The sequence below is a fragment of the Dipodomys spectabilis genome, unplaced genomic scaffold (genome assembly GCF_019054845.1).
Source record: "Dipodomys spectabilis isolate Male_0828 unplaced genomic scaffold, ASM1905484v1 ptg000043l, whole genome shotgun sequence".
In the NCBI taxonomy this organism is placed as follows: domain Eukaryota; kingdom Metazoa; phylum Chordata; class Mammalia; order Rodentia; family Heteromyidae; genus Dipodomys; species Dipodomys spectabilis.
Genome location: NW_024870720.1, coordinates 35,565,840 through 35,588,802, shown reverse-complemented (window position 1 = coordinate 35,588,802; position 22,963 = coordinate 35,565,840). Strand labels below are relative to the sequence as shown.

The window sequence follows — 22,963 nt, the reverse complement described above, 5'->3', positions numbered from 1 at the left end:
CAGCCCATTGTAGGTGCTTAATAAATACTTAGAATTAATTTGGGTTAAATTTGCAAGGAGACTGAGTTTTTTGTTAGCCTTCAATGTGTTAGTAAATACTGAAAGTTCTTAACTACTAGGTTGAGAACAGTATCACTTCAGATGGTATGAAGGCATGGGTGGTAAAATAGCAAACTGCTCTGGCAAATAATATATTCAGTGTTTGTTCTAATAGGAATGAAAAGAACTGAGAATAAGCCCTATCAAACACTGCTGCTGGAAAAATTACCCCCTAAATCATTTTTTTTCCTTAGCTTCTCAGAGATTAGAGAGGGACGACCATTTTCCCAAAACTACTCACTCGAATAATAGCATGCTCTTGGCTTTTGGCCCCATTTGGTGGGTTGGCATTCAGTAAGGTCTCTGGAGAAACGGCACCATCTGCTGGGCAAGTCGGCTGTGCGTCTGTGTTGATAAGAGGCCAGTGGTTCCAGTTGCTGCCAGTGCAATGCCAGACTTGACAATGAGCCAGCTCTCCTCAAGTCCAAACATGAAGCCTTTCAGTTCCAGAGCTTCAGAACAGACCAGAGATTTCTTCCTCAAACTACCTTGGGAAATTACTGCCATTGTGGAAAGACAACTGAAATAGATCTAGATGAAGATGGATGGGAGCCCGACTTTCAGTCCTTTGTCTCTTGTCTTCTCTGTGCAAGTACGATGCTGAGACTTCATTTTTGGAAATTCCAGAGTTTTTCTGCCTTCTCTTCCTGAGGACCATAATTTATCTGAATTTATCTTCTAATCTATTACCCTCTGGCTTAGGTATTTCCTTCCTCTTCACCAAACCTACTTTGTTTCTTAAGTTCTTCTGAAGACTCTTTACCATCACACTCAATATAGTAAATGGGTTTTATAGACTAAGAAATAATTGTCACTGTTTTCCCCTCTCAAACACTCTGATAAACTGAATCTGAAATAACATTTCCCTAATTCCTCAATTTGTCTTTGTTACTCAGTGTAAATTAGTTTCTCTGAAACTTTTTCCATAATCGACAATAAATGCCTTTCCACCTCCATTCTGTGCTGACAACTCAGCCAAATTCCTTTTTTAGCTCCTGATGTATTATTTACCTCCTTCTTACCCTTCCTTCAGTCAGGCTGTTAGTACACAGCTCAAGCTAGTCTTGACTTCAAGATCCTCCTGCCTCTGCTTTCCACGCGTTGAGATAAAGATGTACACCACCACATCTGACATTTTCTCCTCTTCCTTACTTTTGCAATTAGTCCTTTATTATGATAGTTATGCTCTGTCATCTGTTCATGAATTAGTCCACAAAATGCATGAAGTTGTTCCTTTATTTTCCTTGTGGTTTTACCATCATTACAAATTATTCTCATTTCTACCATTCCACATCAGTTCACTTCATTTTTCTACTCTTGTATATTTTTATAGTATTTCATTTTCTTCTAGATGATAAAAATTAGCCAGGGCTCAGTGGCACACACTTATAATCCTAGGAACTCAGGAGGCTAAGGTCCGGGGGACTGTGATCAAGATCAGTCCGGGCAGAAAAGTCTGAGACTCCGTTTCTAAATTAGGTAGCAAAAGCTAGGGCAGAGATGTGATTCAAGTGGAAGGCACCAGACGAGGAAGTAAGTTGAGCAGGTAAGCCAAGCAAGTATGAGGGCTGAGTTCAACGCCTCCACAAACAGTTACTAAGTTATTTATCTCCTCATCTTTGTACTAGTTTTTTCATTATTCCAAGAATTTCTACAATTATGCCTCTAGGATTCATTAGTTTTTATTAAGTAGAAAAATAATTTCTTTATGTGTGATACAATAAAACATAAGATTCTCAAAAATCCAAGAAATTCTCTTATATGGAATGTTCACTATTGAGTAACCACATAGGAAAGTAACCATATATGTATACGTAATTCAGATGCTAGTCAATGCTTCTCTATTGATGCTTCATTAACATACAAAACACATACTTACCAGACTTCCGCCTCTGTTTCCCTTTCACTTTTGAGGGCATATGATATAAACCACTTCAGAAATCTAGCCAGGTACTTGGCTATATTACAGGTGTAATCCTAGCTGCTCAGAAAGGCTGAGATCTGATCGTCGAAATTTGAAGCCGGCTAAGAGAAGTCTGTGACACTTTCTACCTCCAATTAACCAAAAAAAGCTAGACTGGACATGTGGTTCAAGTGGTTGAGCACTACCATAAGCAAAAAAGCCACTAGAGATAAAGACGCCAAGTTCAAGCTCTGATACCAGCGCGCATGCACACACACACACATACACACAACAATATAAAACTGAAAGAAGAAAACACTTTTTATTAATCACAACATGAAAATGACACATAAACTATTAGAATCCAACTGGGATAAATAATGTTGTTATAAAATTTACATTTTTCACATCCATTTCAGAGAAAAATATTACATATTAGGGCTCTTCTTGGTGTTTCAGATGGACTCCAATAAACCTTTATTCCAAAAATAGTAATTAACATATATTCTCAAACTGCTAAGACCTAGTGAGAAAGGCAGCTATCAAATCTGTGATGGTAACTGGACAGGATTAGAACTGCTTGGTTAAACATTTTACTTGGGCTGCTGCAGCAATGCCCCTTTTCCAGTACAAATGCTGGTGCCTGAGAGTAGGGCCGCATGATCAGCAAGTTTCCTCTGAAGGAACAGACACTTGACAGATCAAGGCTCAACTGACTTTTGGTTCCCAACTGTGCTCTTTCAGAGCACAAACAAATCCCTTTGTCTTTGTATACAAGCAGGCAAACATGAAATGCAGTTGCTATCACCTTTAAACACGAGCAGGGCGGTGAATTACTACTAGGAACTTTTCTAAAGCCCTTCTAGTTTTCACAGGAACAAGGCTGCAGAATCAGTCCGCAAACACAACGTGATCACATCACACCCTTTTAGCAATTTCTTCTATCAGCCACCCTTCAGCTTCCACAAGACTGAAGGGTTATGGGCTCAAACAATTTCTACATGTAATTAAACTTTGTTTTCACTGAACTGAAGACTTCTCTTTTTCACTTATGTGCCCGTGGAAACTGGCACACACCCATATGTACACTTGTTCAGGTGTGTGCATATATAAATTACTTTTACATTAGAATAAAACTAGACATTGAGGGGACAGTCATGTGAACACTTTTGACTTCTTAGAGAACCTGTCTCTATGTGGAAGAGGGCAGGTACAGGTCACTGAAGGAAGTGATGAGGCTATAGTACGTTTTCTCATCATCCGTTAATCCCGGGTTGCCAGGTCTCACCACCACAGCTACATGTACATCGGCCTCCTCGGCAGCACTGGCCTCTGTGAAAAACAAAGTATGCATCAGAAACACCAGACTATGATGTCTGGGGTTTGCATCAAAGTCATGGGGCAGTAAGAACAGAAAAAGTCACTTTGGTCCTGATATTTTGGGGGGTGAGGAAGGGGAGTGCTACTAGTACTGGGGCTTGAACTCAGGGCCTCTGTGCTGTCCTTAAGCCTCTTTGTGCTCCAGGCTAGTGCTCTCCCACTTGGGAGCCACAGCTATACTTCCTATTTTCTGGTAGCTAACTGGATGGAGGTAAGAGTCTCACAGACTTTCCCCCTGCCTGGGCTGGCTTTGAATTTTAATCTTCAGTTCTTAACTTCCTGAGTAGCTACAATTACAGGTGTGAGCCACTGGTGCCTGTCTTGGTCCTGATTTTTGCTAGAATATGGGCACACTGGGGTTGACTATATTATTTTTTTTTTTAATTTCACACCAGAGAGAACAAAAGATGTAACTATACCTGACAGACTACAATGGCAGCATATGCTATGCTTCTGAGCTATATTACGTACACTATGTATAAATGCAGGACAGAGATATATATCCTGCTTCATGTCCTTCCTCCACTCCTACCAAGGACTGAGCTGTTTCCCAAAACACAGGTTGTGGGTAATCTCATCATTTAAATATGTATGGGACAAAGGAATCCTATGATCTAATGCAGTAAAAGCATCTGTTCTCACTTCCAAGCCCCAACATGTCATGCCCCCTGCTTAGATTGCACATCTTTTTGCCTGGAAAATCCAGCTCAAAACATTACATCTTCCAGACTCACTATCATCTTGCATTAAGAGTACCCTGCATACTCCTCTAACACCCAGTATTTACCTCTGTCCCAACAATGGAAATGGGCACATTATTACTTGTTTTTCCCCTCATTACGCTATGAATGCCTTAAGATAAGAGATGGGGATGTGGAGGATAGAGACAGGACTAAATTAAAGTAGGAAGACTATTGCATAAGGTACCACCTTTAATGCTCTTGGATTACATTCCTTTCTTTGTTTTATTACTGTTTAAAAAACAAGGCCTAATGATTTCCATTAAATTATCATTGACTATGTGCCAGGTACTATATAGGACAAGAGAGAGGTAAATTAAACAAAGCTTCTGCCTTTGCAAAGCTCCCATTCTCATCCAAATCTCTGCAGCAACCCTGAAGTAGCTACTGCCATTATCTCCGTTCTATAGATATTATCTCTGTTCTATAGAGCTATCAAGTGGCAGGGCTCAAACTTTGTCAGTCTGATGACAGGACACATGCTGTAGAACAAAGGTTGGAAAGTTATAGCATTTGTAAATAAAGTTAGGGAACACAGGCACACCCAATCATTTCTATATTGCCTATAACTGCATAATACCTCATGGACAGAGTCGAACAGCGGTGACAAGAGACAATATACACTGCAAAAAGTCCTTTATATATAGAAAGAACTTGGCAACTCTCACCACAACCCTGAAGTACGACTCTAAACAAAGTGTGGGCCATGGACCTGCAGTGTGGGAATACAAGCTTGTTGGAAATATATTTCTGGCAATCAAAATCTATCTACTGGATAAGGGACCACATGATTCTTACCAGAGGGTACATTTGGATCTGTCTGGTCGACAGAGGAACAACTCCAGGCAGAAATAAAATATATAGACCCAGGCATCTGTGGTTCGAGTCTAGAGTCCTAGATACTCAGGAGGCTGATCTCTTGAGAATCTCAGTTCAAAGCCAGCCCAAACAGGAAATTCTGAGAGACTCATCTCTAAGTAACTACCCCCCCCCCCAAAAAAAAATAATAAAAAGCTGGAAATGGTGCTGTGGCTCAAAATGGTAGAGCACTAACCTTGAGCAAAAACACCCAGGGACAGTGCCCAGTCCCTGAGTTCAAGCCTTAGGACTTGCACAAAATAAAATAACTAAGTAAAATAGAAAATACAAGTGTAAATGGTGGAAGGATTGAGCAGGTAGAGTGTGGAATGACACAGGTTTGTGATAAGAGAGACATAGTATAACTGAAAAATCTAGAACACATATTCTGTGAAGTGCAGCTTTGGTGTCCAAGTCTCAAGAATTTCTCAACCTTTGGAATAGAGCTGCGGTGTCTGAAGTTACCAAGGGCTGGTGGCATGGCAAGAGTGCCTGCCTAACAAGCACCAAGCCCTGAGTTCAAATCCCATTACCCCTCGTCCCCTCCAAAAATACAAATGGATTGACCAAAGGGTAGCAGTGCTGAGGGAGAAGGTGTTGTTTTATGCCAGTCCTAGGGCTTGAACTCAGGGACTGGGCACTGTCCCTGAAAGTTTGTGCTCAAGGCTAGTGCTCTACCACTTTGAGCCACAGCTCCATTTCCAACTTTTAATTTTTTTTTGGTAATTAGAGATAAGAGTCAATGGGACAAGTCGCTTCATCCATCTTCCAAGTGTCTGTCTATTTTATTCTCTTGTTGGAAAAGGGCAGTTCTGTTCCCAGAGACACGGACAAGGCAAGTGCTAAAGGGTGAGCTTACTCCAATATCCCACCTGACCATCTGAAGCAAAGCTGTTTGTTGCTAGACTACAACCCCAGGATCTCAGCCTTGTTGGGCCACGTTGGTTTTCTAACCTGGACCACAACAGGGCAAGTCTGGCCGTTAAGCATCTATTTGCTCTACTAGAACAAAATTTGAGACAATGAAGTCATGTTTATTAACTTAAAACTCTGCATCTATATCCCTCTCCTTTTTCCAAGAAGGAAAAGCTTTTTAGTTCTTTCTTTCATATTTGGGTATCCTTTAAGTTACAACTTAAGTCTTCTGTTCTGTAGAACTCTGTGGAAGTCTACAAACACAGGACCAAAGATGACAGAAAAGGCAAAGATGACAAGGCAAGCAGCCAGCTACCTGTCCTATGCCAGCTTCAGGTAATCCAAGTTCTAATCTTTCTGTCTAATGAGGTATGGGGCTGGCAGGAACCAATAGGTACCCTATTATGGAGGTCTTAGAAAAGTCAACCTTTTATCTCAGGACAACTTGGGGATTATTTCTATCTCCTGAAGTTAAAAAAAATTCTGGAACTATAACATATAAATGCTTAAGTAAAAAATTCTGAGTTCACAATCACACAAACACACATATACAGTGGCTAAACATGAGAATATGAGCCAGATGCTGGTGACTCACATCTATAACCCCTAGCTACTCAGGGGGCCAGGAACTGAGGATCACAGTTTGAAGAATGTAGTAGGAAAATCTGTGAGGCTCTTATCTCCAATAAACTACCCAAAAAAGGCTGGAAGTTGAGCTGTAGCTCAAGTCTAGCCTAGCTCAGGAATAGCACCCAGGCCTGAGTTCAAGCACCAGTACTAGCATGTGCATATGCAAACATGCACATATGCATACACACACAGAGATGAGAATATGAAGAAACTTAAGCAGTCTTAGGAAAGGATTTTATCTTTTCCTGTTTAACTCACTTTTTAAAAAATTTTTATTTTGTTGTAAAGGCTGATGTACAGTTACCTAAGATACTGAGTACATTTATTTTTGAACACTGTTACCCCGTACCTATTATTATTATTAATAATATAACAAAAATTCAGAGATAGAGCAAGTCTGGGAATTAAAAGCTAAATCATGCCTTGAATCCAAGAATTGACTGGTGGGTTTGGTGTTTTAGCCACAAAACAGATCATAAAATAGCTGAAGAGACATCTACTATCCAAAGTACTAGGGAAGCTGGGAATGTGGCTTGGTGGTAGAGTGCTTGCCCAGTATGCATGAAGCCCTGGGTTCAATTCCTCAGTACCACATAAACAGAAAAGGCCAGAATGGCGCTGTGGCTCAAGTGGTGGAGTACTAGCCTTGAGCAAAAGAAGCTCAGGAACAGTGCCCAAGTCCAGAAATGGCCAACAACAACAACAAAAACAACCACCAAAATGCTAGGGAAGGACTAGGGAACGTAGCTCAGTGGCAAAGAACTTGCCTAACATGTTCAGAGTCCTAGATTCAATCTCCAGCCCTGCAAAAGTGCTAAGAAAATGGAATATACGGTAATTATAGATTTGTTATGTAAATTATTTTAAAAAAGCAATTCAATGATTAAAGTCAGCTAACCTCACCAGAAAAAAGGTTTATTTCCTTTCCTTAGGAGCAAAACATAGTAAACTGTCTACGAATTATTATTCTTTAATAAATATGGCTGACATACCCTAAGCTTACACTGACAGGCAATCTCCCATCTCCCCATCTACTTTCTAAGACCTCCAAGAGTCACCCAAAAGTATATTGAAACTTCAAATCAATGCATTTTATATACAGAAATGATAGGTAAGTCCTGGCTATCATAGTGACACACGCCTGTAACCCCAGCTATGTGTGTGGCAGAGGGAGGAAGATGGTAGTCCAAGGCCAGTCCTGAGCAAAAAGTGAGATCCGATTTGAAAACTAATTAAAGCAAAAAATGCTGGAAGCTCAAATGGTAGTACTGCTTAGTAAGAATGAAGCCCTGAATTCACACACCCATACCACCAAAATAAATCAATAAAGGAAAAGGTAAAAAAGAAGAAAAGGAAAAGAAATCTGATAGCAAATTTTGATAATCCCTTTACAGTTCAGGTGAAATGTCTGTTCCTAAGGCTAATCCTCACTGATGGTGCATCTTACGTGGCCTAGCTACCTAGTTAGTTTTACAATAAACCTTGGCTTGCTTGTGTATCTGCCTCCCCTCCCATGCAATCAGGTAAATTTAGTAGAATAAAGCCCCGAAGATACTTTACAGAAAGCCTTGCAAGTTGAAGCTGACCCAAGCTAGGACATGTGGGAAAGGAGCTGAAACTCATAAACTGCTGAATTCTGAAATCTCAAAGTAATAAATTGCTGTACATTGGTACTGTCTACCAAGATTATAAATCCCAGTCAATTTACCAAGGACTCCACCAGATATTAAGGATTACTGAATGTCTGTCAGTGACTAGTAGAAAATAAGCTTGTTCTACTAGTATTTCCTTGGAAAAACCTATTAAACTTATGAAGGCATTATATGACCTATGTTAATTACGATTAAAAACAGCAGCAGCAGCAGCAGTTTAACAAATTAGTATCTGTCTGTGTACCTCCACGCCTCGTAAATCACAAGGGACCACAAACTGAAAAGGAATACAGTCCATACCCTTCCTCAGGAAAGCACTTACACCAGCGGCCAGGATCATCCTTTGGCATAGGGACAACAGACAGGAAAGGCTAGAAACAGCAGTCTTGTCCACGGACCACTGAAGCAGCCTCCAAGAGACCTAGTGGTCCCAGGGAGCCAGTATATCAGTAAAGCACCCCCAACACGCCTCTTGTCAGTTTGTTGAGAACAGCAGTTCACAAAGCCCTGTTCTGGGGGTAAATGGAATGTGTGATCTCAGTTCCAGAGAAATGGATGATCCAGGTAGAAATGGAAGAAATGTGAAGGAGAGGTAAAAACCAGAGCCTGCCCTGTCTTCCCTACTTCTTCCCCTGTGCTTGTTTCTTCAATCACTTCTCATTCTATAGTTCGCTAGAGGACTCAGATCCTTACCCAAATACTAGAGTATCTATCTGGTCAAAACTACTTCTGAAATCATTTCTATTTCCAAAAAAGTAGGCACACACTATTTCATGCATTCAACCCTTAAAGTAAATATGACACTAGGCCACAGAATGTTTGTTGTTCCGTGGTAAACGCTTGCCTAATATATGTAAGGCTCTGGATTTAATCCCAAGCACCAAAGAAAAAAAATGTACAATGCTAGCAGGGCACCTGTGGCTCACGCCTGTCATCCTAGCTACACAGGAGGCTGGGATCTGAGCATTGTGGTTCAAAGCCAGCTGGGGCAGAAAAGCCCATGAGACTCTTATCTCAAGTAAACCACCAGAAAACCCAAAGTAGTGCTATGGCTCACGTGGTAAGGTGCTAGCCTCGAGCTGAAAAGCTGAGGCACAGTGCCCAGGCCCAGAGTTCAAGCCCCACGACCAACCAAAAAAAAAAAAGTATAACGCTAACATACTGGATGTAAGAGGGCCACACTGGATAAAAAGTGTCATATTTTTAAACATACCATAAAGCCTGAGGTAGACAGATCAAAGTAGGGAGTGGGGACCTCCTACTAACCATAGGCCGAATGACGGACCCAACTGCTTCAACTATTTTAGACTTCACTCTGTGCTCCTCCCCTGTCCTTCTTTTCCAGAGCTATAACTGACTTCACTACTATTAAATACTTTGGTACTGGTTCATAGTGACTTCACCTTCTTAACTGAACAACACCCTGCCTTCATGTCCTGTCTGCATGTTCTTTCTTACAATGATACTGCGAAGTCATCCTGCTTCCTATTCCTGTGACATTAGTGCATATATGAGTATAGTACATATATGTATACATGTACATGCACAGAAGCATGACTGAGGAGTGAAAATATGCAGTCTTTCCAGTATCATCTCCTCACACACTTTCCTTAAGAATTAGTAAATGGAGAAGGGAGGCGGGCCAAGTAGTTTTTTTGTGTGTGCCAATACTAGAACTTGAATTTGGGGTCTGGGTACTGTCCCTTAGTTTTTTCACTCAGGACTGGTGCTCTACCCCTTGAGCCATCTCCATTTCCAGTTTTTTTGTTACTTAATTTGAGAGAACAGTCTCACAGACTTTCCTGTCCAGGCTAGCTTCAAAGCTCTAATCCTCAGGTCCCTGGGGAGCTAGGATTACAGGTGTGAGCAACCAGCACTAGGTTTCATTTTTTTGTTTTATGCAACTATTTTGTCAATGATTCCCACATAAACTTGCTTTTAAAAAAATGTGTTGTAGCCGAGTGCCAGTGGTTCAAACCTGTAATCCTAGCTACTCAGGAGGCTGAGATCTGAGGACTGTGGTTCAAAGCCAGCCCAGGCAGAAAAGTCCCCATGAGATGCTTATCTCCAATTAACCACTCAAAAACTGGAAAAAGCACTCTGGCTCAAGAGGCTCAAGGACAGCACCCAGGCCCCGAGTTGAAGCCCCTGGGAGTAGCTGGGAGTGATGGCTTCTGCCTATAGTGTCAGCTACTCAAGAGATTGAGGTAGGCGATTGCTTGAGCCTAAGAGTTCAAGGCCAACACAGTTAAGACCCTCGTCTCAAAGAAAAATAAAACCACAACAGTCTTGCTACTCACCTAAAGTAACATCTGTCAGAAACAAGATGTTGTTAGTGGAGCATCCAATGCTGTTTGCAATCTTTCGGTAACTTTCACTCTCCACCTTGTGTCCAATCTTGGTATCAAAGTGACCATCAACAAGCTGAACAAAGAAAAGGAGACTAACATTACATATACGCTTGCAAGCCATCAAATTGTTTTAGCAAGCATCTCTTTTCTCTGCAATACACGACCCTCACAGTGACTTTACTCTTTCTGTTAATTTTCACTGAAAACCCATCCAGAGAACTTTATGGAGCTTAGAAAAGTAAATGTAAAGATTTTATGTTACTAAGCTGGCTTGAACCCAGGAATTAGGCTATATCCCTGAGTTTTTGTGGTCAAGGCTAGTAGCTAGCACTCTACCACTTGAGCCACAACACCACTTCCAGCTATTTTGGAGATTAATTGGAAATAAGATACTTTTTGGAGATAAGAGTCTTGCGGACTTTCTTGCCTAGGCTGGCTTCTAACCTTGATCCTAAGATCTCAGCCTTCTGAGCAGCCAGGATTACAGGTGTGTGCCATCAATACCACACTGGTTCTTTTAACTTTTAAAAAGCTCAGACTGGCTTTACTTATTTTCTTTCTCAGTTTGTTTTAATGAAGAATAAATTTTTTATATTAAACTCAGTAAGCAATTATCATATCCTATATAGTTTCATCTTAGAAGAGAAAAGAAGTGTTCCCCTGTATTCAGACAACTGTCTTCACTTCAAGGGATGAATTATTGGCTTAATATTTAATACAGATGACAAAAAGTGGAAAATTCACATGTGACAACCTCCATAGTCCAAGTGTTCTCTGCATATACTAAGGGCTCTAAAGTACTTACTTTAGGGATGAGGATATAGTTCAGTGGTACACCACTTTACTAATATGTGACAAGGCTTTGGGTTCAAGCTCTCGCACCCCCACTCCAACTTAAAAGTCAGTTGGCTGAGTTAGTGTCACATCTCAATATGTTTAATGAGGGGCCCAGTTTTCTTACATAATGATGCTGTTTCTTCCAAATAAAATGCATATCTTTCCACAGTATCAGATAAAAATAAACCTACTAGGTGCTCTGCTGTGTTCAAGATATCTTTACAGGCCTGGGAATGAAGCTCAGTAGTAGAACATTTGCCCAGCAAGTACAGGCTGGGTTTAATCATCAACACCCTACCACCACCAAAAAAAAAAAAAAAAAAAGAAAGAAAAGAAGAAAAAATCTTTATGCATTTCTTAAAACCAATCCTTTTTTGCATCTTAACTAATTTTTATTTTACAACTTTTTTCAAGACACAGTATAAATTTCATTAGCTTCTATAGAAGCTGTAAATACAATACAATGAAAAGTTTTCTTCTTTACTGATTTTAAATAAAGAAGCAGTCTGAGTTTCGTTTAGCTTATTGACTGTCTAGTTTGACAAGGGAGTTGTTTACATGCTGGCTCAGCACTAGCATGTAGAAACATGTATATGTGTTTTTATACATGATAACTGCTTTCCTTCATCAGAATCACTCCAAGTGAATGCTTAAATATAGACTTCTGACCTTGCTCTAGACATGCCAATTTAGATCATTTAAGAAACAAGGCCCAGAAATCTAACAGTCTCACTATGTGTCCAGGCTTGCCTCAAACTCCTATATAGCCCAGGCTAGTCTTGAACTTAGCCTCTGAGTGCTGAGGTACAGGCCACCACTGCTGGCTTGTAATCTACATTTTAAACAAATTCCCTCGGTGATTCTTATGCACAATTCAAAAATCAGTACCACACAAAACATATTCCATATAAGGTATTCCTCAGTTTTTCTACTTTGTGTATGTGTATATATGCTGGTACTGGAGCTTGAACTTAATGCTTTATTTACATTCTCACTTTTTTTTCTTTGTTTAACCCAAAGCTAGAGCTATACCTCTACTTCTAGCTTTCTGCTGGTTTACTAGAGCTCACAGTTTCTTAGATTTTACTGCTTCAGTTGGATTTGAACCATGATCTTCAGTTCTCAGTCTCCAGAGTAGCTTGCATTACAGGTGTGCTGGCTCCATTTTTTTTTAATAACCAATTTAACACACACACACACACACGAGCACGCACTCAAGTATCTGAATGCTGATTTAGCCTACAACTGTAGTACATTGATTTATCATTGAACCTCATGATTTGATAGTGTCAAAATGAGTAAGCCGGGGCTGGGAAGGTGGCTCAGTGGTAGAGTGCTTGCCTCGCATGCATGAGGCCTTGGGTTCAATTCCTCAGCACCATATAAACAGAAAAAGCCAGAAGTGGCGCTGTGGCTCAAGTGATAGATCATTAGCCTTGAGCTGAAGAGCTGAGGGACAGCACCCAGGCCCAGAGTTCAGGCCCTGTGACCGACAAAAAACAAAACAAAACAAACAAAAACGAGTAAGCCAAGCCAGGCACTGATGGCTCACGCCTGTAATCCTAGCTACTTAGGAGGCTAAGATCTAAGGATCGCAGTTCAAAGCCAGCTGGGGTAGAAAAGTCTGTGAGACTCTTATCTTCACTTAACCACCAGAAAATGAGATGTGTCATTGTGGCTCAAATAGTAGAGTGCTGGCTTTGAGCTGAAGAGCTCAGGAACAGCAACCAGTTCCCATGACTAACAAAAACTAAAAATAAAGGGGCTCTAGGAAGTTGGCTCAGTGGTAGAGTGCTTGCCTCTCATGCATGAGGCAAAAAATAAAGTGACCGACAAAAAATAAAATAAAACCCCAAAAAACAAAACAAAAGAAAAACCTAGTAAGCAAGCCAAGTAACTTACCTCAAGAACATCCCCTTCTGTAGAATGTCCAAATAACAATTTCTGAGCCTCTACACTTCCTGAAGAATAGATGTATACCTTCATCCCAGCCTCTCTCCACTTCCTGACTGCTGGAACCACATCTGCAAAAAGCCTGGAGGGAAGGCAGAAGAGTTAAAAAGCATCTAGCCATATTCCTAGGGCTGGAACACAATGGCACAATACAATGTGTATGTGCTTCTGATCCTATAAAATATTGATCAAAATGAACTCCAAGAAATGGAAACGGGGATTTTTCCTTTGTCAAAAAAGCAAAAGCATAGGAGCCATCTATCTGGGCCCCAGTGGTGACATGAGAAGTACTCCACAAAACTGCAGACTCGTACAGCCTAAAGAATGCCACTGGAGGGGCTGGGAAGGTGGCTCAGTGGTAGAGCGCTTGCCTTGCATGCTCGAGGCCCTGGGTTCGATTCCTCAGCACCACATAAGCAAAAAGAAAAAAGCCGGAAGTGGCGCTGTGGCTCAAGTGGTAGAGCGCTAGCCTTGAGCTGAAGAGCTGAGGGACAGCGCCCAGGCCCAGAGTTCAGGCCCCACGACCAGATCCAAAAAAAAAAGAATGTCACTGGAGCACCTGGATCCCAGCAATCAGAAGCAACAATCACTTTTTGAGAATAAAAAGGAATTAGCAGAAAAGGGATAAAATAAGGAGATTTTTTCAATTTCAAGGAACTCAAAAGACCAAATGATAGTAATAATGTATTACTATACAATCTTTGACATTACTCATAAGAAAATGCTTATTTGTGTCCACTGTAGTTTAAGAAAACATGGAAATGCTGTTGGCAAAGTATGGGCCAAATATTTTTTTTTAAGTCTAAGAGCGCAAAGCTAGAAATGAAATCACTGATTAGCTAGAAAACAAATGCATTTACTTAAGGACTACAAAAACCTGCAGTTTTACTGCAAAGAAAACAACTTAGAGCTGGGTGTTGGTGGCTTATGCCAGTAGTCCTAGCTACTCAGGAAGCTGAAATCTGAGGATCTCCATTTAAAGCTAACCAGGGCAATTAAACACCAATCAAACACCAAAAAAGCAAGAGATAGAGTTGTGACTCAAGTGATACCATGCTAGCATTGGGAAAAACAAAACTCAGGAGCAGAGCCCAAGCCCTTAGTTCTACAGCACATGCGCGCTGTAACACACACACACCCACCCACACACACCCACCCCCCCTCCCCACACACACACAGCGTCTTAGGGAACAAATGATTTTCAATCAGCAAATAGTTTATGGTTTTCAATTCCTGAACCTCATTTAGTTGCTTTTATCAATTCTACGGTATCGCCCATATTTAGGGAGAAATTAATATCATAAGGATATAACAAAAGTATGAAGAATTTAAGATGTAGAACCAGTCCAATTTTAATTGTTTGGTGGCAATTCTGTGATTTGAATTCAGCTAGAAAGGCACTTTTACATTCAAGCTATACCCCCAGTCCTTTTTGCTGTGGTTTTGTTTTTGTTAGAATAAAAACAATGATCCTATCTCTTATATTAATCCTGTGACTTATAAGGGAGAGGGAGGATGAAGGAGAAGCATCTTTGAATTTGGGAGCTGCTGAACTGTCACTTAAGCACTTACTCTGCTTTTATGTGTCCTGCTGTGAATGCTGCCCTCCACATGTGGCCCTGCAGCTGTTTGAGAGCGGTGGTCTTTCGGTCCAGAGACATCTGCCAGAATACATTATCTACCACAGCCTGGATTATCTGTTGTAGATCATCCACCCCATTCCCAGATGCTGCAGGGATTGGAACTGCCCCTTCCAGATGGGTGTCTTCTTCAGCCTTTAAGTCATAAACAAAACAAAGTTTATTTCTTGTCAATTTTTTTAAAAGGATGTTAAAAATGAGATCACCCAAACCAGGCAGATCAGTTTTCTCCAATTATATTAGACCTACCCTAGAACTGTTACCAAAGGTTCCAAAAAGAATGACACCAAAAAGAAATGCTCATACCTGTAATTCTAGCATCTTGGGAGGCTGAGATGGGTTAGGATAGTGGTTCAAGACCAGACCAAGCATAAAATAGTTCCTTCTCAATGAAGAGCTAGACACAGTTGTGTGTACCTGTTAACTTAGCTATTGGGAAGCTTAACATTGGTGGATCACATCCAGATGCACATCTAAACAGGAAGTGAGATACTAATTCAAATTAGTGAGCAAAATTCAGCAGCAAGAGCACTTGTCTAGCAAGCATGAGGGCCAGAGTTCAAACTCCAGTACTGCCAAGGAAAAAAAAAAGGAATTTTATAATTGGTACGTTTACATACCTAAGCTGAAATTAAAATCAAGAGGCATATTTTATGTGAAAAAGCATATAACAAGATATGGTTAATGCACTCATAAAGATCAATAAACCAGGATTTTAAGAAACTAATAATTTTCTCTTTAACTGAAAAAATGGGAAACATAGAATTGGTTTATGGCTAAAATTCAATGGAAAAAGCTAATGCAGTAACAGAACTGGTTTATATTCAGCCTCTCCATTTTTTGCAAAAACCCTAACAATGTAATTACAGGCATGAGTCTCCTGTAGCTGAGATCAGAGGATCATGATTTGAGATAAGCCTGGCAAAACAGTTCAAGTGACCCCTCCTCAACCAACAACTAGACACAGTGGAACAGCATTAGTGCTACATGTCTTTGCCATTGAAGCAAATTGAATAAGAAAATCAACAGGAGTTCCATCAAACACAGAACGTGGATGACGGACTGAGGAATTTGGGAGGAGGTGTAGAGGCAGAATGACACAAAGGAGACAAAGTTGGTTCTGAAGGCTGGGCCAGGAGAGAGCTAGGTGAGAATTCTGGAGGGGTTTGGGGGTCTAAGGACCCAGGAGCACTGTAAAAGAGGACTGTGAAGGCTCATATCATGAGCCATGAGAGTGGAAAATGACAAGGAGCTGTCAGTGACATTAATAAAACATGTAATGAGACTGCATATAACCTCTGTATTCCAGGCAGAAAAGGTTTAATTTTACAAGATGCTTTTATGCAATTTAAACAGCTCCTGGGTGAGGCAACTCTATAAACAAGGAACTGTTATAACTTGGTTGTTTAATTATGTACCCTGAATTCCAAAGCAGGCAAGTCACTTCAACTTCTAGCCCCTGGGAATCTGATTACAACATGCTCAGTGCATGTTCCACGTCTGTAGGCATCCTCTATGCTAATGATTCTAGGGGATGTGAAAGAAAAAAGTCCCAACCTGTTTCCTTAACAGACTGACATCCTGCTGGCACTCCTCCTCTTCCCAGTGTGTTTGTAGATATTCTTTCACATTTTCTTTGATGTAAGGAAATAAAATGTCCTGGACAAGAGAAAGAAAAATAATGGATGAGAGCTTGGTTTTGTGACTTACACAACACAACAGATCCAATTCTTATATAATCTCATCTTAAATAACTGTAACAAATTAATTAACGGAATGCTTAATGAAAATTGCTGCCGTGGTTATTAGTAGGGCAGAAACAAATGAACCAGACCAGGAGATGGCAAACAACCCACACACCAAATGTGGTCTTGCATTTGTTAACAATGCTCTACTGAAACACATCCATGCTCATTTATTTGCAGCTACATTGGGCCCACAATGGCAGAGTTGAGGATTTGGACCAAGACTATGTAGCCCACAAAGGTTCACATTTATTTGCTACTAGGCTATTCACAGGCTGTCAACTCCTCAAATGTACTACTAGACCACAGATCCTTGACATGGATGGGTCTTGTTTCCATAGCACACTACACATAACTCAAATTATCTGCTAAAAGAATAATACCAATTCAGAACTAATGTTTGAAAAAAGAATCTGATCACCACAATTTGTTCTTGGTATTCAGACATTCATTCTTGGTATTTGACTGTCTACAGAAATTGATATGTAAAACAGTTCAGTATCAACCTGCCAGTAACCCATGTATTAAGAACATGATTTCTCATTAGCCAGTTTAATTTATTTATTTGGTGCTGTGGACTGAACCTAGGTGTTTTACCAATGAGCTACACCTTCAGGCCCTCTTTGGTCAAAAAGTTTACATTTCTGGCAAGGCCCCAGTAGCTCACAAGTACACTTCTAGTTATTCAGGAGGGCGATATTTGAAGGATTGAAGTTCAAAGCCAGCTAGGGCAGAATTCACACAGCTCCATCTTTTAAAAAAACGAAACAAAAAAACAGGAAAAAAAAGCCAGTCTAGAATAAAGAGGAGGGGGAAAATGAAGACAAGAATCCAATGTACAGCCTACAAAATTAAGAAGGGAAGGAGTAGGTAGGATGGCTGAGAATGTTGAAAGGAGTGAAACCGATCAAGATATAAAATTCATAGATTCATAAAATGCTTTGTTAAATGGCAACTCCTTTTTACAACTACTTTTTTAAAAAATTTAAGCCAGTCTAGAGGTGTGGTTCAAATGAATAGAGTATCAGCCAAGCCATGAGCAAACCAAACCAGAATGCAAAGCTGGGTTCAAACTCCAGTACTACCCAAAACACACAGACTGTATATACATATATATAAACACATGTTATGTATAAACACATACATGTTATATATATGTAATATACATGTATGTGTTATATATAATATATATATTACATAGCACTTAAAAACTAACATTTTTAAGTTACATCTGAGATACTTATCAACATGAATATAAACTCTAATGTATAAGTACCATTCTAATACAGAAGAGATTATTCAGGACCTCAGATTTAAGTATGATGATGTATTTCTTTAAACCAGGACCTGAAACCTAGTATCAAAATTCATCTTGGTGGTGGAAACATACCATTATAGAAACCTTTATTTTTGCCAATTCAAAATATTGTACAATTGAAACAAGCTAGTTCTGATCCTCTATCCTACACTTGCTTCTTTCTTAACTAGTTATCTTCTTCCCGTGCCCCAACTCACAGCAACTAAAATCCCTCCTGGAGTATAGTGATCCTCTTAAGAGATGAAGTAGTCGAAAGTTATAAAAAGGTTATAAAAAAAATAAATGTAATCTGAGTCTCATATCTGACATCCAGCTTCTAAGAAGCTTCTAAGAAGCTGGATGGTTCTAAGAAGAACTCAAGAAGCACCTTGAAATCATTTCCAGGTCCTTATCTTCTGTTGGAAAGACTTTTGTTGAATGCAGACTCGAAGTAGCAACCCAGGCTGGGGTCAGACTTCTGCCTCTTGCTAGCTATCTTCAGGAAACTTATACTCACTGGGCCAATTTTTCTTCCCTGGCTATACAGGGAATCATCCCTGGCTGCACAGGCAATCATCGACATCATTAGAGATAGTCTATGGGAAAATGCTAAACTGTCACTTAGTATATTCTTTAAGACAGTCCTTTAAAGTGGACTAGGCTCCTCTATAGCTCTAGTAACAAATAATAGCAGGGAACCCAGAACATCAACCACAAACTCACTTATGTTGATCAGCTCTGTGCTCCTGTGACAAAACACCTGAGATGATAACACTTAATGGAAGTAAAGCATATTTTAGCTCAGAGGTTCGGGTACACAAGATCACTTGGCTCAGTGACTTGGGGACTGTGGCAAGGTGTATATGGCACTCTCGCAGCCAGGAAGCAAAGATAGAAGAAAAGGCCAGGGTCCCCAAATCCCCTCTTCAAGGGCATGTGCCCAATGACATTTCCTCCAAATACAAAGCTTCTACCACCTCCTGGTAGTGTATCAGACAGGAACCAAGCCTTCAACACATAAGGCTATGGGGGCCAGTTAAGATCTAAACCCTAACAATATAATCACATGACTAAAGCTTACCAAGTGCCAGACACTTGTCAAAGAACTCACAGATTAAAGGATTCAAGGTTTCAGACAACTCTGAACTTCTGAAGAAAGCTTCAGAAGTTGGACATTACAATTACTGATCATCCAATAAAGTTCTGTACTGAGTAAACACATAAAAGCAATATAGCCAAAGCTTAGTAAAATAGCTAAACATCTAGAATATTTGTATTACTTGGGACCAACAATTTAGGTTGTTCTATTTTAGTGCAAGTGTTATATAACATAGCATAAAAGCACATAGTACAATTAATAAATTGTGAAATTTTTATCCCATCTTTTAACACACTTATCAAATTTCTTTCTAAATAAGATAAATACAATGCCTTTAGGTTCCTTCTAAAAATGCCAATAATTATATCATTGCCTAGCATGTATTACGATATTCATATGCATGCTCTATAACACACTTTTCAAAGTACTAGGACTGAGGCCTGGCATGTATCAGGCCTTGGGCTCCATCCTTAACTCTTTAATAAAAGAATAAGAAAAAGAAGCTAGCATTTATTATACAATCCTTCCAGTGAACACTTCACCGTAATAATTGTAATTTACTTCAGTTATAATCTATTTATAGACCATTTCAAAATCCTGTAGTATAAAAAAAGAGCTACAACTAACCATGTATTCAACAAATCTATCTTCCAGGGCACCTAAGGGGAAGGAAAGTAGTACGTATAACAAAAAGAGGAATAAGTGGAGAGTGTTTGCCTTTCAAGGACTGTGATTAAATTCCTCTAAACAATGAAGGGGATACTATGCAAACAGCAATTTCTATCACTCTTCAAAGCTCAATAGCAGCTTTCAGAAAGAGGTTTATTAAGTACTGCAAAGGTTTTTGGTTTATTTGTCGGTCGTGGGGCCTGAACTCGGCCTGGATGCTGTCCCTCAGCTCTTTAGCTCAAGGCTAGCACTCTAGCACTAGAGCCACAGCACCACTCCCAGCTTTTTCTGCTTATGTGGTGCTGAGGAATCAAACCCAGGGCCTCATGTATGCAAGGCAAGCACTCTACCACTGAACCACCTTCCTAGCCCCGCTGCAAAAGTTTTTAAGATCTGGAAGGGGAGGGCAGAGTTGGGGAGGTGAGGAGGAAAGGGAGGGTAGGGGAAAAACAAAGGAGGGGGTAACAATGCTGGATAGGAAATAGAATCATTGCCTTGCTCGTGTTAACTGTAACCCCTCTGTACAGTATCTTTACAATAAAAAATACATATATTAGAAGTTTTTAAGATCCATAAATGTTTAGAATGTTTAGATCCTCATAAATGTTTAGAAGTCAAAATACAGATGTTCTTTTTGGTCAAGTAGTTATATCAATGAGAAAATCATAGAATTAATATAAATAAAATTGTTTTGTAATATTCACTTAAGTTCCCTTTGAAGAAAATGGGTAATAAAAGATTTTCCCCAAAGAACAATACTTCAAAGTACACCTATTTAAAGACATGATTTTAAGTCTTCAAAGGGAATGAAACCACTCAGCACACGATTCATAGTATTGAAGACCTTAAATAATACAAAGGCAGTATTAGTGAGCTACTATTTCATTAACTCCAGAGAATAAAAAGCAAAGGAAAATTAAAGTGGCTTAATGGTTCTTAAAAATAAATCATATTCTCAGCTGGAGGCCAGTGAGTCACTTCTGTAATTCTACCTACTCAGGAGGCTGAGATTGGAGGATCACCATTCAAAGCCAGCTCAGGCAGGAAAGTTTGTGAGACTCTTAACCAATTAACTACCAAAAAGCCAGAAGTGGAGCTGTGGCTCATGATATAGGGCGCGAACCTTGAGCAAAAAAGCACAGGGACAGCACCCAGACCCTGAGTTCAAACCCCAGGACTGGCACACATAATAATGATAAGTAAATAGATAAATAATACCACTCATTCACATCTATAATCACAGCTACTTAAGACCCTGAAATCTGAAGATCCTGATTCATAGCCCTCAGGAGCAGATAATCCTCAACATTCTTAATTCACCAGCAAAAGTGTGTAAGTGGTGGTATGACTCAAGTGACAGAGCACCAGCCTTGAATGAGAAAGCCCACCAGCCTTGAATGAGAAAGCCAAGTGAGAACATGAGGCCCTAAATTCAAGCCCCAGATAGACAGACAGACAGACAGATCATATTTTCTAAGAAATAAAAGAGGTTACAAAGCAAACTGTTGAACAAAATAGTATTTCCAGGTATAAAGAAACAAAATCCAAAGGTTCTTTCTCTCTGGGTCAAGACGCTACAAGGAAAAGATATATAAACTTACCAGGTGAACCATGTTTCCAGCCCTTTTTGCTTTATTTTTAGCAAGAATTCAAGTCCCAGGACCAGCATGCACATATGCACAATAATAATAATGATAAATTAAATTTTTTAAAAACTTCAATTCACTCCAAAACTAAGTAATTTGTATTTTTAATTTATATTGGTCATGCCTGCTGTAATTCTGGCAATGTACATGACCAAAAACTGTTAGATCACCACTGTAAAGAGTCGAAGTCAGAAGTGGGGGGAAAACCTGCAGAGGTACAAGTCCTGACATGAAGAATAGAGCTGACAGCACTGAGGAGAGAGCAGCAGTGAAACATGGAAGGAACTCACAACCAACTGTGATGATCCCACAGCACATCTCTCCAGGCTTCAAATACTCCTAGGAGAAATTAATTGGTTGCCAACATTCACTAAATGATTCTAGCTGGGAATGCTTTCTGTTCTAGAAATCAGAAAATCCTATGACTCTGAAAACAACTGATAATTAAAACCATTCATTGTGGGCTGGGAATGTGGCTTAGTGGTAGAGTGCTTGCCTAGCATGCATGAAGCCCTGGGTTCAATTCCTTAGGACCACATACACAGAAAAACCCGGAAGTGGTGCTGTGGCTCAAGGAGTAGAGAGCTAGCCTTGAGCTGAAGGATAGTGCCCAAGCCTTGAGTTCATGCTCCAAAACTGGCAAAAGCAAAAACAACATCAACATCAACAACATTCATTGCTTTTCCTTATCAGGAGTAACCTGACATAGCAACAGGCTAAACAGAAAACAGTACCTCTCAAACCAAGAAACTCTTAAAATACCCTGGATTGCTGGTATTGTATCATTCATACTTACATGAATCACATACACATTGAATTTTAATTAATAGTCTCACCAATCTGTCTACTCTTCTACCCAGTGAAGGTAATTCAGTGCCCAGTGTCTCTTACAGGGTGAAAAACTCAGTGTGAGGCCAACGGTGACATCATGTTCATTTTCATCACCTACGCCCTAAACAACCTCATCTGATACTCAAGGGGAAAAAACAGAGGAAAAACTGGCTGAATCTGATTTACCTGAAGATGGACAGTCTCCAAAGAGAATGAACTTCTTAAGGGCACTTCAATGGTAATTTCCAGCAATATTTGACTTTCAAAGTAAAACTACTGGGGAATCAAACACTCAAAGAAAAGCTCAATTTAATTTCAAAGTATCAACAAAAGGTAATGTGAGCAGGTCCAGTAGGCCACACCTATAATCCTAGATTCTAAGGAGCTAGAGATGTGAGAATCAAAGTTCTAAACTAGCCTAGACAGACAAATCCAAGATTCTCATCTCCAATTAACAAATAAAAAGCCAAAAGTGGGATGGGCATATGGCTTAGTGGTAAGAGTGCTTGCACAGCATACATGAAGCCCTGGGTTCGTTTCCTCATAAACAGGAAAGGCTGGAAGTGGCACTGTGACTCAACTGATGGAGTACAAGCCTTGAGCAAAAGAAGCTCAGGGACAGTGCCCAGGCCCTGAGTTCAAGCCCCAGGACTGGCAAAAAAAGAGCAGAAATGGGGACATGACTCAAGTGGTAGAGCTCTAGAGGAGGCATGAGGCC

General features: G+C 40.0%; 1 protein-coding gene across 1 annotated transcript in view; it reads right to left on the bottom strand.

Moving 5' to 3' along the window:
• Positions 1 to 2,299: 2,299 nt before the first annotated feature.
• The window catches only part of Enoph1 (enolase-phosphatase 1), a 28,816-nt gene continuing 8,152 nt past the window's right edge, over positions 2,300 to 22,963 (bottom strand). The window contains exons 2-6 of the mRNA XM_042678498.1: positions 16,516 to 16,617; positions 14,891 to 15,093; positions 13,268 to 13,400; positions 10,478 to 10,601; positions 2,300 to 3,334 (exon numbers count right to left, since the gene is read on the bottom strand). Of these exons, the coding sequence (XP_042534432.1) occupies positions 3,195 to 3,334; positions 10,478 to 10,601; positions 13,268 to 13,400; positions 14,891 to 15,093; positions 16,516 to 16,617 (702 nt within the window). The 3' untranslated portion in view covers positions 2,300 to 3,194. The remainder of the gene's footprint in view (positions 3,335 to 10,477; positions 10,602 to 13,267; positions 13,401 to 14,890; positions 15,094 to 16,515; positions 16,618 to 22,963) is intronic.